This window comes from Pogoniulus pusillus, chromosome 17, assembly GCF_015220805.1.
Source record: "Pogoniulus pusillus isolate bPogPus1 chromosome 17, bPogPus1.pri, whole genome shotgun sequence".
Taxonomy (NCBI): domain Eukaryota; kingdom Metazoa; phylum Chordata; class Aves; order Piciformes; family Lybiidae; genus Pogoniulus; species Pogoniulus pusillus.
The window spans coordinates 955231-968827 of record NC_087280.1 but is presented as its reverse complement, the minus strand read 5'-3'; the positions used below and the strand labels follow the sequence as shown (position 1 = coordinate 968827).

Genomic DNA, 13597 nt, shown 5'->3' with positions numbered 1-13597 from the left:
TCTGACAGAAGATAGAATATATAGAACTCTCCAGGTCAAGGGTGGTTCTCCTCCACTTCTACTCTGCCCTGGTGAGACCACAGCTGGAGTATTACATCCAGTTCTGGGCTTCCCAGTTCAATAGGGACAGGGATATACAAGAGAGTGTCCAACAGAGGCTGTGAGGATGAAGAAGGGACTGGAACATCTGATGAGGAAAGGCTGAGAGACCTGGGGCTGTTTAGTGTAGAGAAAAAAAAGGCTGAGAGATGTTATCAATGACTATAAATATCTGAGGGGTGGGTATCAAGACAGGGCCAGGTTTGTTTCAGTGGTGCCCTGTGACAGGACAAGGTGCAACAGACACAAACTGGAACCCAGAAATTTCCACCTCAACATGAGGAAAAACTTCTTTACTGTGAGGGTGCTGGAGCCCTGGAGCAGGCTGCCCAGAGAGGTTGTGGAGTTTCCTTCTCAGGAGGCTTTCAAGCCCCATCTAGGTGCATTCCAGTGTGACCTGCCCTAGGTGATCCTGCATTGACAGAGGCATTGGACTGGATCTCTGGAGGTCCCTTCCAACTCCTACCATTCTATGACACCAAGATAATCTACAGTGTATTATAACATGGTATGGTGTACTGCAGAATATGGAATGTGGAGCAGAGTATGTAGCATATACTGTAGAGAATGGATAGTGGCTACTAAAGAATGGCTTATCTAGGAAACAATATCATTTAATGTAATATATGATATAGAAAAGAGAACAGAACAGAACGGAACAGAATAGAACAGAACAGAACAGAACAGAATAGAACAGAATAGAATAGAATCAGAGAATGGTTTGGGTGGGAAAGGACTTTAAAGATCATCTAGTTCCAACCCCCCGTCCATGGGCACAGGCACCTTCCACTAGCCCAGGTTGCTCAAGGCCTCATCCAGTTGGCCTTGAACACCTCCAGGGAAGGTGTATCCACAGCCTCCATGGACAGCCTGTTCCAGTGCCTCACCACTCCCACTGCAAAGAATTTCTTCCTAATCTCCAGACTATTGTAATTGTATATTACTCTATTAAGGTATCTAACAGAATATGATTTGCTATAAATGCATGAGCTGTAATGTCTGGATGTACAGCTCCATACCCTGCTCTGGTGGTTGACCTCTGAGCTATGTGACAGCCCCTGAGCTATGTGACACACACCACGAAATCAGCATCCCACCCACCACCACTACCATCCCCAATACACACCCCTATTTAAACCACTGGCACCCCAACCTGGATGTGTGTATGCAGGGCTGGGGACCTCTTTTGGATCCTGATGTCTCCCTGAAGCCTCCTCCCCTCCCCCGAGTCTGAGGAGCGTGGGGCACTTTAGGGCGGTGCCGTTGTGTGTCGTCGCCGTCCACCCCCCCCGCACGACGCTGACATCAGTCCCAGCATCCCGCATCCTCCCGCCGCCATGGCCGCCAGCCCGGCCTACGGGGAGGAGAAGGGGGGGTCCTCCAGCCTCGGGGAGCCCGAGTACGGCCACGACCCCGCCAGCGGGGGCATCTTCTCCTCCGACTACAAGAGGTGGGGACAATGGGCTGGGGGTGGGGGGGCGGACACAGGGGACAAAGGACCGAGGCCGCCCGGGTGGCTGCTGCTGAGGACGCGGTACCTGACTGGGGGCTGGGCACGGTGCTCGGGAGGGGAAGGGATGGGATGAAGACGGCAATGAGAATGAGATGAAGCGGAGGATGGGAATGAAGACGAGGCTGAAAATGGAGACAAGGGACATGCTCATGCCACCACCACTGCAGGTTCTAAGGGCCAGGGAAGGTTTTGGGGGAAAATCACGAGCATTTGGACACAGCGAGGTGAAGGGATACCCACTGCACCCACCCCCACCCCTGGGGGGGTGGGGACAGTCTGGGGACGGTGTACCCAGACTGAGCTTTGCTGGCATCTGCACGGGTCCCTGGGTGACAGCATCCTCCCACTAAGGTCCCCACTACATGGGAGGGTGCTGGGAAATGTCACCCCTGTGTAGGGCAGGCTGCTGTGGGGTGGGCACAAGGACACAGAGTAAAGTGGGGAGGATGTCCTGGAGCTGCAGAAACATAGGAGTGGCTTTGTCTCCCCATCCCTGGCAGCATCCCTGGCAGTATCCCCCACTCTGGATGTGCCCCCTGACCTGCTGGCAGTGTCCCCCCATCCCTGACTCGCTGACATTGTCACATATTCAGGCATTGTCTCCATCCCTGGACACCTCCTAATGCCACAGCTGTGTTCCCCTGGCTGGCAATGTCCCCCACCTTGGCCTCAGCAGTGTCCCTCAGTCTGGCATGTCCCCTCAGCCCTGATTCCCTGTGCCCCCCACTCTACCACTGTCCCCCAACCCTGTCTCTCTGACAGTGTCCCCCAGAGTCTGTCAATGACACTCAGTTGTGACCTGCTGGTAGTGCCTCCATCTCGCAGTGTGTCCCTGGTTCCATGAACCCCTGGCACTGTCCCCCAGTTTCACCAGTTCCCACCCTCTCTGAGCCCTTGGCAATGACCTCCAGTTTGGCAGTGTCCCCTCCCTCTGGATGTGTCCCCCATCCCAACATGCTGGCAATGTCCCCAGTCCAGCAATGTCCACCCCATCCCTGCCTCTCTGACAGTGTTCCCCCGTCTGGCACAGTGCTCCAGTCCTCTCCTGCTGGCAGTATTCCTGTGGCAGGATGTGTCCCATTACCCTTGCCCCTGCAGGCAGTATTCCCTCTCCCTGACCCTCCCCAGCAGCATCCTCCACTCTGCCAGTGTCCCTCATGCATGGCCCACTGGCAATGTCCCCATTGTACAGTGTGTCCCCATTGCATGAGTTCCTGGCACTGTCCTCCAGTTTGCTGAGTCCTCCTATCTCTGGCCCCCTGGCTGTGTCCCCCTTGCCCATCAGTGTCCCTTGAGCCCTGAACTGCCATCAGTGTCACCCTACTTTGCTCAAATAGCACTGTCTCCCAGTCTGGCAGTGTCCTTCTGCCCTGACCACCCTGGTTGTCCCCCAATCTGGCCAGATCCTCCCAGTGATCTGCCATCAGAGTCCCTGACTCCAGCCATGCTACCCCATCCCTGACCTCCTGCTGCCCTTCTCTGAGGCCTGTCTCCTTGTGGCCATACCAGATCTGCCACTGTCCCCACAAGCTCTGCAGGACACATGGGGCAAGAAAAGTTACCCTTATGTGCCAGCCCATCACCCAAGTGGAACACCCCATCACCCAGGTGGGACACACATACATGTCATGTCCTGCCACCCCACCCATCAGAAAAGACACATATGTAGCCTAGGTGTGACCCCAGAACCCAGGTGGGTGTCTCATCATGACAAGGGGTCCCTGGCCAGGACTAAGCCACTCAAACCACCTGGGGAAAATGCTCTTTGCAAAGTATCCAAGCCTTAGCTGCAGGATGAGTGGCAGCACCCCAGGAGTGGCCTCACCTACTAAGAAGGGTATCATGATCCTGGCTGCAACCCAACCCTAACCCCAGCATCAGGTTTCAGCTGGCGGTGCTTGAAGGAGAAGCAGGGCCACAACCCTGCCACTGTCCCCAAGGCCACCACCCCTGGCCAAAGCCATGCTGTCCCTGCCGCCGGTCCAGAAGCTGTTGCGGCAGCTACCGGCAGGGCCAGCTGGACGATCAAAATCACCAGTGGGTGGTGACACGGCTGAGGAGGTGACGAGCCCGGTGCTGGCCACCGAGGCTGGACAACCTGCGTGCTACAGCGCCCTGCGAGCCGATGAGCTGCGGCCACTTGCCAATCCCAAGCCTGAGGTGGCCACTGGCACCGAGCCACCACCACGGTAAGACTCCCCCAATGAGCCCCTGTGAGCCTTCAGCAACAGTGGCTCTGACTATGCTTAGTCCCAAGGGCACTACCTCCAGCTGCTGCAGTACTTGCAGGTCCCCTGGTTTGGTGGGGACAGATGTGCCTTAGAAATGTGGACAGTGGTGACAATCAGCTGGTGGCATTTTTTCAGCCCAGGGAAGGGACTGAGGAGGGGCTCTGCATCTCAGTGCACTGGCACATCCGTGACTCTGTGCCCATGAGGGAACAAGGAACATCCCACCAAGCTGACCAGTGATGAGCACCTGCTCCCTGTGAAGTGATCTGGGAACATCCTAGGGTCACAACCACAGCCAAAATGGGAGGGGGTCGTTGTCCCAGCACCCGGCATGAGGACAGAGCTGGGTGCCAGTGCCACTCTGGTGCCTCCATCTCCTTTTTCACCTGGCTGTAACTGAACTCCCGTCCCCATAAATATTGCATGGCAAAGTATCTGTTGCCAGCCTGATGGTGGCCTGGGTACCAAAACAAGGACTAAAAATGGTTAAAAATAGGTAGAAAAGGCTAAAAATTGCTAGAAATGTGATGGGTTTTACCTCTGGCATAGGCATGATGACCTTAAGGAGATGCTTGATAGCAACAAGGATTCGCTCAAGCTGGAGGCCATGAAGAGGATTGTGGCGGTGGGTGTTGTCGTCACTGGGTAGTCCACTGGCAGTGCCAAGTTGTGCTGTGCTGTGCTATGCCATGCTGTGCCAGCTAACTAGTGTCACACTGGCTGTTCCTTACTCCTCAGATGATTGCCAGGGGTAAAAACGCCTCCGATCTCTTCCCAGCTGTGGTGAAAAATGTTGCCTGCAAGAACATCGAGGTGAGGAAGGTTAGGGTGGGTGTCCCCAAAGTCTGACACCTTCCCTGAAGGAGAGTTTTGGAGACAGGATGGGTTACAGAGGAGCTCTGAGGTGGCCCCAACACCTTCACCCAACAGGTGAAGAAGCTGGTGTATGTCTACCTGGTGCGCTACGCAGAGGAGCAGCAGGATCTGGCCCTGCTCTCCATCTCCACCTTCCAGCGAGGACTCAAGGTGGGCTGGTTTGGGATCCTCTCCAAGTCTGGGCGGCCAGAGAGCTCCCCACAATTGCGCTGCAGCCACCCCACCACATGTCCCCACAGGACCCCAACCAGCTGATCCGTGCCAGTGCTCTGCGCGTCCTCTCCAGCATCCGTGTGCCCATCATCGTGCCCATCATGATGCTGGCCATCAAGGAGGCCGCCTCGGACATGTCTCCGTACGTGCGCAAGACGGCCGCCCATGCTATCCCTAAGCTCTACAGGTAACGGTTGCTACATTTTGGGGGTACCAAAGAGGGTCTAGGGCTGGGATCTCAGCTGCTTGGTGCAGGCAAAAACAGGCAGGGGTGGGAGGAGTTTGCTTCAGCTACACCTGCCCTGCTCTGCCCTCACAGCCTGGACTCAGACCAGAAGGACCAGCTCATTGAAGTGATTGAGAAACTGCTGGCAGACAAGACCACAGTGAGTGGCATCCCCCTGCCATTAAATCTGGAGTCATCACCATCCTCACTGCCCTGGTGGCATGTCCACACCAAACTGGTGTCCTCATGAGAATGCAGTCATCCATACAGAACGGGCAACCTCATGGAGATGCTGTTGTCCCCATTGATCCAACATCTGCACAGGGATGCAGCTGTCCCCAGAGCCAACATCTTTATGGGGATGTCACTGTCCCCATCAAGCCAGTATCCTTATAGGAATTCCATAATCCCCACTGATCCAGCATCCTCACAGGGATGCAGCTGTCCTCACCAAATAGGCCTTCTCACAGGGACACAGCTGTCCCTACAGACCTGGCATCCTTCTGGGCATGCTGCTGTCCCCATCTCACCAATACCCTCATGGGCATCCCTCCACGTCCTGTAAGCCTGCATCTCTATGAGGAAGCCACCATACACACCAAGCCAGCATCTTCATGGGGATGCCACCATGCCCACCAAGCCAGCATTAATGAAGATGCCACCCCCCTGGTGAGTCACCTCAGCCTCTTTCTCTCCAGCTGGTGGCTGGCAGCGTGGTGATGGCATTTGAGGAGGTCTGCCCAGAGCGCATTGACCTCATCCATAAGAACTACCGCAAGCTCTGCAACCTGCTCATCGATGTGGAGGAGTGGGGACAGGTGGTCATCATCAACATGCTGACACGCTATGCACGCACCCAGTTCCTCAGCCCCAACCAGAACGTGAGTGTAGGAGCCTCAGAGTGCTCCAGGAGTTCCCCTCAGGGAGGTGGGGTGAAGAAGGGTGCAGCTGGGGGGGTGCAAGTTGTCCCACCTGCTGGTAGGAGTCTTTGCTGGAGGAGAACACCGAGAAGGCTTTCTATGGCTCTGAGGAGGAGGACACGAAGGATGCCAAGGCAGAAGCAGCCTCACTGGCCAAGCGCAAACCCTACGTCATGGACCCCGACCACCGCCTGCTCCTGCGTAACACCAAACCCCTGCTGCAGAGCCGCAACGCTGCGGTAAGCCCCTGCCCCAGCCCCATCCATCCCACAGGGCCACCAGTGGTCTGAGCTCATGATGCCCCCACTGGCCAAGGTGCCACCAGGGTGTTTGAGGGTCAAGTTTCTTCCTGGTGCTGCCAGATGGGACTCTGAGGGACACAGACATTCTTGGTTTTTCCATGTGCCCATTAGGTGACTCTCAGATGTATTCCCACAGGTGGTGATGGCAGTGGCACAGCTGTACTTCCACCTGGCACCCAAGGCAGAGGTCGGCGTCATTGCCAAGGCACTGGTGCGGCTCCTGCGGAGTCACAGGTCTGTAGCACCTGGGTTGTGGTTTCTCACCCCACCACCACAGTTGGTGGGACCCATGGGGAACCCCAAGACCTGCCCAGCCCAGTCATGGGGTGGCAACGTCATGGTGGCACCAGCCCGGTGGTGGGTGAATTCTACCTCATTTTCACAGGGTCTTGCTGAGGGGTCTGACCCTGCCCCACCCTCCTGATGGTGGTCCCTTCTTTGTTCCCACAGCGAGGTGCAGTATGTCGTGCTACAGAATGTGGCCACCATGTCCATCAAACGGCGGGTGAGTCTTGGACTCAGTGTGGAAGATATTGGTCCTGTTGACTCTTGAGCAGAATGGGGCAGCCAGCAGCATCGCCAGGGCCAGCAGGGCAGGGACAGGGTTGGCACTAACGCCACTGGCTCTGCATGCAGGGGATGTTTGAACCCTACCTGAAGAGCTTCTACATCCGCTCCACGGACCCCACACAGATCAAGATCCTGAAGGTGAGCTGGAAACACCCAGCAGAACCCACCACTGGTGGCTCTGGGGCTTCAAGGAGCTTGTTCTCTGTGGAGCAGCTCTCCTCCATGCCCTAGGGACATGGGAACAACAAGGACCCCATGTCCTGGCACCATGCCTCCAATGCTGCCCATTTTTTCATCTTTATCACAGCTGGAGGTCCTCACCAACCTGGCCAATGAGACCAACATCTCCACCATCCTGCGGGAGTTCCAGGTATGCCGTGGCCATACTAAGGCCACTGGAGTGCCACCCTGGCATGGCTCTGGGTGCCAAAACATCACCATAGAGGGGACAGAGGAGAGTCCCACCAGGATGAGTGGGCTGAGGCCATGCCAAAAACATTGGGGGGCTCCAAAGAGCACCAGTGTGTGATCACCACTGGCATGTGGGTAACATATTGTATGTCCCTCCCGCGCCTGCCTAGACCTACATCCGCAGCATGGACAAGGACTTTGTGGCAGCCACCATCCAAGCCATCGGGCGCTGTGCTACCAACATCGGGAAGGTGCGGGACACCTGCCTCAATGGCCTGGTCCAGCTTCTCTCCAACCGGGATGGTGAGTGCAGGAGGTGGGGACAAAATGAGACCTCCTTTGCTGTTGGGGCAGGACCCTGCTTGAGGTCTGGTCTTTGCCTGCAGAGCTGGTGGTGGCTGAATCTGTGGTGGTCATCAAAAAGCTGCTGCAGATGCAGCCAGCACAGCACAGTGAGATCATCAAGCACATGGCCAAGCTCACTGACAACATCCAGGTGGGTGCAGATGCTATGCAGCCCACAGGTCTGGAGGGGCGGCAGCTGACACCACATGCCCGGGGGACGTTTTGCAGGTACCAATGGCGCGAGCCAGCATCTTGTGGCTCATCGGTGAGTATTGCGAGCACGTGCCCAAGATCGCGCCCGATGTGCTGCGCAAGATGGCCAAGTCCTTCACAAATGAGGAGGACATCGTCAAGTTGCAGGTCATCAACCTGGCAGCTAAGCTCTACCTAACCAACTCCAAGCAGGTACCAGGGATGTGGCTCACCAGCCATGCCTCTATTTCCCCACTGGGAAGAGAGAGGCTGGCCCTGAGCACATCTTCTGATACAGAGCAAGCTCCTGACCCAGTATGTCCTCAACTTGGCCAAGTACGACCAGAACTATGACATCCGCGACCGGGCTCGTTTCATCCGCCAGCTCATTGTGCCCACTGAGAAGAGCGGAGCCCTCAACAAGTATGCCAAGAAGCTATTCCTGGCACAAAAACCTGCTCCCATCTTAGAGTCTTCCTTCAAAGGTACCCACTCATGGTCACAGAGCATGGGGACAGCTGTCACCACAGTGCTGCATGGCTGTCCCTGAGCTGCTGCCACCTCTCATCCTGCTGCAGATCGGGACCATTTCCAACTGGGCTCCCTGTCCCACCTGCTCAATGCCAAGGCTGTGGGGTACCAGGAGCTGCCCAACTGGCCAGATGAGGCACCTGATCCCTCTGTGAGGAATGTAGAGGTGTGTGGAGCACCCTGGGGTGCATGGGTGCATGGTTGGGGGGTGCAACATGAGGCCATCATTTTAAGGTCTTAGAAGAGCCACATAAAGTGCCCAGGTGCTGCTCAATATCCCATGTCCCCTCTGTGGTGCCCACACACCCACATGGGGACAGAAGGGAGGCAAGGGCTGCTGTTTGGGCCCCCACCCTTGGGTGATGGCCCTGCTCCATCAACCCTGTGCTGACAGGTTCCTGAATGGACCAAGTGTACCAGCCGGGAGAAAAGGAAGGAGAAGGTGGAGAAACCTTTCTACTCTGACTCAGAAGGAGAGTCAGGGCCCACGGAGTCAGCGGACAGCGGTAAGGATCCAGCAGCATGGCAGGGCATGTATCAGGGGTCACTGTGGTGGGGCATTGGGCAGAGGTCACTGTGGCAGGGACATCAGGCAGGTGCCAGAAAGGTGAGGCATGGAGCAGAAGCCACCATGATGGGGCATCAAGCAAGAGATGCTAAGGTGGAGCATGAAGCAGGAGGCAGCACTGTAGGGCATAGGACAAGTATCATCATGGCAGGGCATGGGGCAGGTGCCACCATGATGGAGTATGAGGCAGAAACCATCACAGTGGGGCATCAGGTAGATGCCGTAGTGGTGAGATATGGAGCAGGGAACACTGCAGTAGAGACATTCATCATGGTGGGGCATGGCGAGGGGACATGGAGGAATGTGGCAAGAGGCTGCTGGACATTGTGGGATGCAGAGGGAGAACGGGGACATGGTAGGATGCAAAATGACTGAGCTGTGTGCCCCACAGAGCCTGAGTCTGTCAGCGAGGAGACTGGCAGCTCCAGCAGCTCCAGCAGCTCCAGCTCTGGCAGTGAGGAGGAGGAAGAGGAAGAGGAGGAAGAAGACAGTGGGGACCTATCAGAGGACAAGGAGGAGGAGGAAGAGGACAAGAGGCCGAAGAGGAAGGAAAAGGAAGGCTCTCGGAAAACAGCCAGAGGGAGATCGGACAGGTACCTCCTGGGAAGGCCAAGTGCTCCCGTCAAACCCCAGTTCCCCCTGAACCATGCTTTTCCCACAGTCCCAGTGAGGAAGAGGAGGATGAAGCAACAAAGAAGGGCAAAAAGAAGGCAGCACCACAGGGGAGAAAGGGCCATCCTGAGACCTCCTCAGAAGAGGCCAGCGCCTCTGAGAGCAGCTCCTCAGGCTCTGACTCAGGCTCTGAAGCAGAGGCCAAGCAGAAGAAAGTGGTGAGGACTAGGCTGGGTTGGGCTGGGATGGGCCGGGCCAGGCTGCGGGGCAGTGTGAGGGCCCCCAGACCTCTTATTCATATTAGTCCCATCTCTGCCACCCCACAGCCCCACAGCAGCAAGACCGGCCCCAAGGAGGTCTCTCTGCTCGACCTGGATGACTGTGAGTGGCTCCTTGGGGTGCACAGGGTTACCATCATGGTGATGCTTGGGAAACAGAGGCACAAGCATCTGCTCTGGTCGGGTCTGAGCCTTGTTGGTCCTTTGGGAGCTGCCGAGCTGGGAAGGGACCTGCTGGAGTGAGCAGTCCTTTTTCCCAAGGATGGCTGAGACAGCAGGGCTGTACCTGTTGGGGCTGTGCCTATGCGGCTGTCCCCATGGGATTGTGCCTACAGGATTGTTGCCATGAGAGTGTGCCAGCCTAGCTGTCTTCACGGCTACGCTAACAGTGCTGTTCCCACAGGGCTGTGGCTCGTCAGAACTGTTAACCCTTTCCTCCCCCTACCCTGCAGTTACCCCCCCTCCTTCTCAGCCTGTCCCCTCCAGCAGCCTGGTCTCCACCAGCCTGGTGACTGACCTGGAGGGCCTCATGCTCACCGACACCTCCCTGGCACCTGCTGTAAGTGTCACCCACACCCTTGCCAGTGGCTCCCCACTACTCACAGCGGGCGGGCAGCCCGCACCTGCCCCTTGTCCCCTGGTCTCTCCCAGCTGTTGAGCCCAGCGCTGGGCGCAGTGAAGACTTACGAGCTGCTGCACCGCATGGCGGGTGAGGGGCTGGCTGTTGAGTACTGCTTCAGCCGCCGACCCTTCCCGGGGGACCCTCACATGGTGGCCGTCCAGATCCAGATCTCCAACAACACTGACACCGAGGTGAAGAACCTGCGGGTCAGCGAGCCCAAGCCACTCTCCGGCATGCGGATCCAGGAGTTCCCCGAGATCGGTACAGTGCAGCATGGCACAGACAGGGTGCTGTAGTGGGAGGGGACTGGACATGAGGACAGGGGTTGGCTGGTGAAAGGGACATGGGATGCAGCGTCAAGCCCTGTGGTTTCAGAGCGCCTGGCACCTGGGGACACAGCTAGCGTGGTGATGGGCATCGACTTCTGTGACTCCACCCAGGCAGCAAACTTCCAGCTGTGGTGAGCATCCAGCACTGGGCAGGACAGGAAGGATGTCCCAAGGGATGAGGACAGCAGGGCAGAGCACGGGGGCTCCAGGGGATGGGGAAAGTAGGATGGGGACCAACATCCCTCCATGGAACATAGAGTATCAGGGAACAGGTGACAGCCAAACAGGGCATGGGGTACTCCAGGGGACAGCAGAACAGGGTATAAAGAGCCTCGAGGCACAGCAGGATACAGTGTGGGGAGCGCCATGGGACAGCAGGACAGGGCATGGGGTGTTCCACGACAGAAGCAACAGCCAGACAGGCACCAACATCCTTCCAGTGGACAGAGGATGGCAGGAGAGGACATGGGGTGCCCCTCAGAACAGTAGGGCAGGATCCCTTCTGGGTGTGGAGGACAGCAGGACAGACACCAGGGTCCCTTCAGGGGACAAGAGAACATTGGAATGGGCATGGGGTGGCGGGGAGCTTCCTGCAGGGAACAAGGAGGTAGCAGCCAACCAAGGCCCAGACTGACAAGTTTCCCCTATTCCCAAGGCCACAGTTTCTCTCTGGCCATGCCCTGCTCAGGGCAGAGACAGAAAGTGAGACAGGGTGGAGGGACATTTTAAGCATGTGGCCACCTCATCCACTTGTCTCCCCAGCACCCACACGCGTCACTTCTACGTCTCCATCCAGCCGCCCGTGGGTGAGCTCATAGCCCCTGTCTTCATGACCGAAAATGAATTCAAGAAGGAGCAGGGTGAGTGAGGGACAGGGATGGGGATAGGGTGGCAGAGAGTCACCCACCATCTCAGCACCAACTCTCACCTCCAATTTTGTCCCCTCTGCCACCCTGGCTGTGGCCCTAGAGCACCTTGTGAGCCTTGGTGAGGGTAAGTGGCCCCTACTAGGCTAGCTCTGATAGAATAGCCCCTTCCTGTTCTGCACCCCACAGCCTGCAGGTTGGGGTGATCCACCAAGCCCCCACACAGCAGGGCAGAGTTGTCCCATCCCTAGGGCTCCCAGTGCTGCATACGGTGAGTAACAGGGACGCCCTAGCGCCACATCTCCATGCTCCTGGAGCAGCAGAATCCTTGCCCTGGCTCTATGGAGGAGGGTTACTGCTGAGCTCTGTGCTTGGTGCCCCATCACTGTTGGTGACAGGTAGAGCCTATCCCCAGGGCACAGCTGCTGCCACTGGGCAGCAAGGTGGAGACAGGCCCAGGAAAGGTTGTGGAAGAAAGATTTCCTGAATCTGTCTCTGCTGGACTGGAGATGAGCAAGCAGGGCAACCTGTCTGGGATGTCAAGGGGGATATTGGGATGCAGGGAGCTGGTGGCTGGAGGGCCTTGATTTGGGGGCAGCTGGGTGCGTGGCCAGAGATGGGCAGGGATCTCTGCTGCCTGCTCCAGGGAAGCTGATGGGCATGAGTGAGATCACGGAGAAGCTGATGCTGCCTGAGAAATGCTGGAATGACCACACCATCGTCCAGCAAGTGACTTCAGCTGCCAATGTGGGCCGTGTGCCCTGCGGTGCCGACAACGAGTACAGGTAGCTGGACCTCTGCACCAGGACCAGGCAGGAACTGTCACCTCTCCAGTCCCACACAAATCACAGTGGGGACACTCAGGGCTTCCTTTAGATAAGGAGCCTGCGTGAACCCACATGTGATGCTGGCCGTGAGTGGCAGACACCTCTCTGGTCCCCACTGGAGCACCCTGGGGGGATGGGAGGATGACACAGAGATAGCTCACTCTAAAGCCATGTTTGCTGGTGAGCAGGTTTGCAGCCAAGACAATGACAAGCAGCAGCCTGGTGCTCATTACCCTGGAGCGACGGGAGGGCACTGCAGCCCAGCTGACCGTCAACAGCGAGAAGATGGTTATTGGCACCATGCTGGTGAAGGACATCATCCAGGCCCTGTCACAGTGACAACCCTGCCCTCCCACCCACCTCTGCCCTGTATTGCTCCTCTAAACTCTCCCTACCCTGGTTTCTGCCAGGTTATTCCCTGTGCTGGGCTGGCCTCACTGCTGGGAGGAAGGAGCAGGACAGGGCAAATGGGATGCAGGGTGGTATCTTGCATGGATGAGCAGCAGCAGCTCTGGTCCCCACCTCCTCACCACTATCACCTAGTGTAACTCCTATTTATTATGGCCAGGATGTCCCAATAAAGCTCTTCTCAAACCCACTGCCTTCCCCTCCTCTGCTCTGTGTGTACAGTGGTCAGATCAGCCTGAAACTACCACTATGCCAGGCTTTGCCAGCCTCCCTAGGACATCAGCAGAGGACATCAGCAGAGGCCATCAGCAGAGGCCAGCTATCCCTTAAGCAATAGGGCATATGCAAGCGCCCTGGGGGGGGTGGGGGGCTGCTGGCTCCTGGAAAAAATCCAGCACCTCCACCCAGGGCTGGAATAAACCACCCTGGGGCAAGGCAGAAGCTGGAGGCCTCCTGTCCTTTCAGATCTGAGGAGTTCTGGGAGATTGCCAGCTATTAATTCAAAGCAGAATTGTTCATGCTTTGACCGCGGAAATACCTACTACGTCAGAGTCTATTCTGCACTGTCACTGGAGGGATTCCTGGGGCTGGCTCCAGGAAGCTTTTTCACCTCCAAGCTAGGGAAAAAAAAAAAAAAAAAAAAAAAAAAAAAAAAAAA

The 13597-nt window shown here is 56.9% G+C and overlaps 1 protein-coding gene across 2 annotated transcripts; it reads left to right on the top strand.

Moving 5' to 3' along the window:
* The first annotated feature begins 1407 nt into the window (after positions 1–1407).
* AP3B2 (adaptor related protein complex 3 subunit beta 2) lies at positions 1408–13129 on the top strand. 2 transcript variants are annotated; one of them, XM_064157176.1, is made up of 28 exons: positions 1408–1549; positions 4393–4468; positions 4582–4656; positions 4774–4869; positions 4959–5119; positions 5252–5318; positions 5857–6039; positions 6141–6317; positions 6517–6614; positions 6831–6885; positions 7017–7088; positions 7258–7320; positions 7532–7664; positions 7748–7857; positions 7935–8111; positions 8197–8383; positions 8477–8595; positions 8824–8935; positions 9389–9590; positions 9659–9827; positions 9936–9990; positions 10340–10446; positions 10539–10770; positions 10885–10969; positions 11601–11698; positions 11808–11831; positions 12351–12489; positions 12720–13129. In XM_064157176.1, the coding sequence occupies exons 1-28, from the start codon at positions 1437–1439 to the stop codon at positions 12868–12870; spliced, it is 3336 nt and encodes a 1111-aa protein (XP_064013246.1). In that variant the 5' UTR covers positions 1408–1436; the 3' UTR covers positions 12871–13129. The 2 variants fall into 2 exon arrangements, with proteins under 2 accessions (XP_064013246.1, XP_064013247.1); XM_064157177.1 differs by lacking the exon at positions 11808–11831.
* The last annotated feature ends 468 nt before the right edge of the window (positions 13130–13597 follow it).

What these genes read in the sequence shown, in the direction of transcription:
- AP3B2 (XM_064157176.1), top strand. Translation starts at nt 1,437, where the DNA reads ATGGCCGCCAGCCCGGCCTACGGGGAGGAGAAGGGGGGGTCCTCCAGC. An exon ending in CCATGTCCATCAAACGGCGG is followed by an intron (nt 6,886 to 7,016) that starts GTGAGTCTTGGA and finishes CTCTGCATGCAG; the next exon opens with GGGATGTTTGAACCCTACCT. An exon ending in ACCTAACCAACTCCAAGCAG is followed by an intron (nt 8,112 to 8,196) that starts GTACCAGGGATG and finishes CTTCTGATACAG; the next exon opens with AGCAAGCTCCTGACCCAGTA.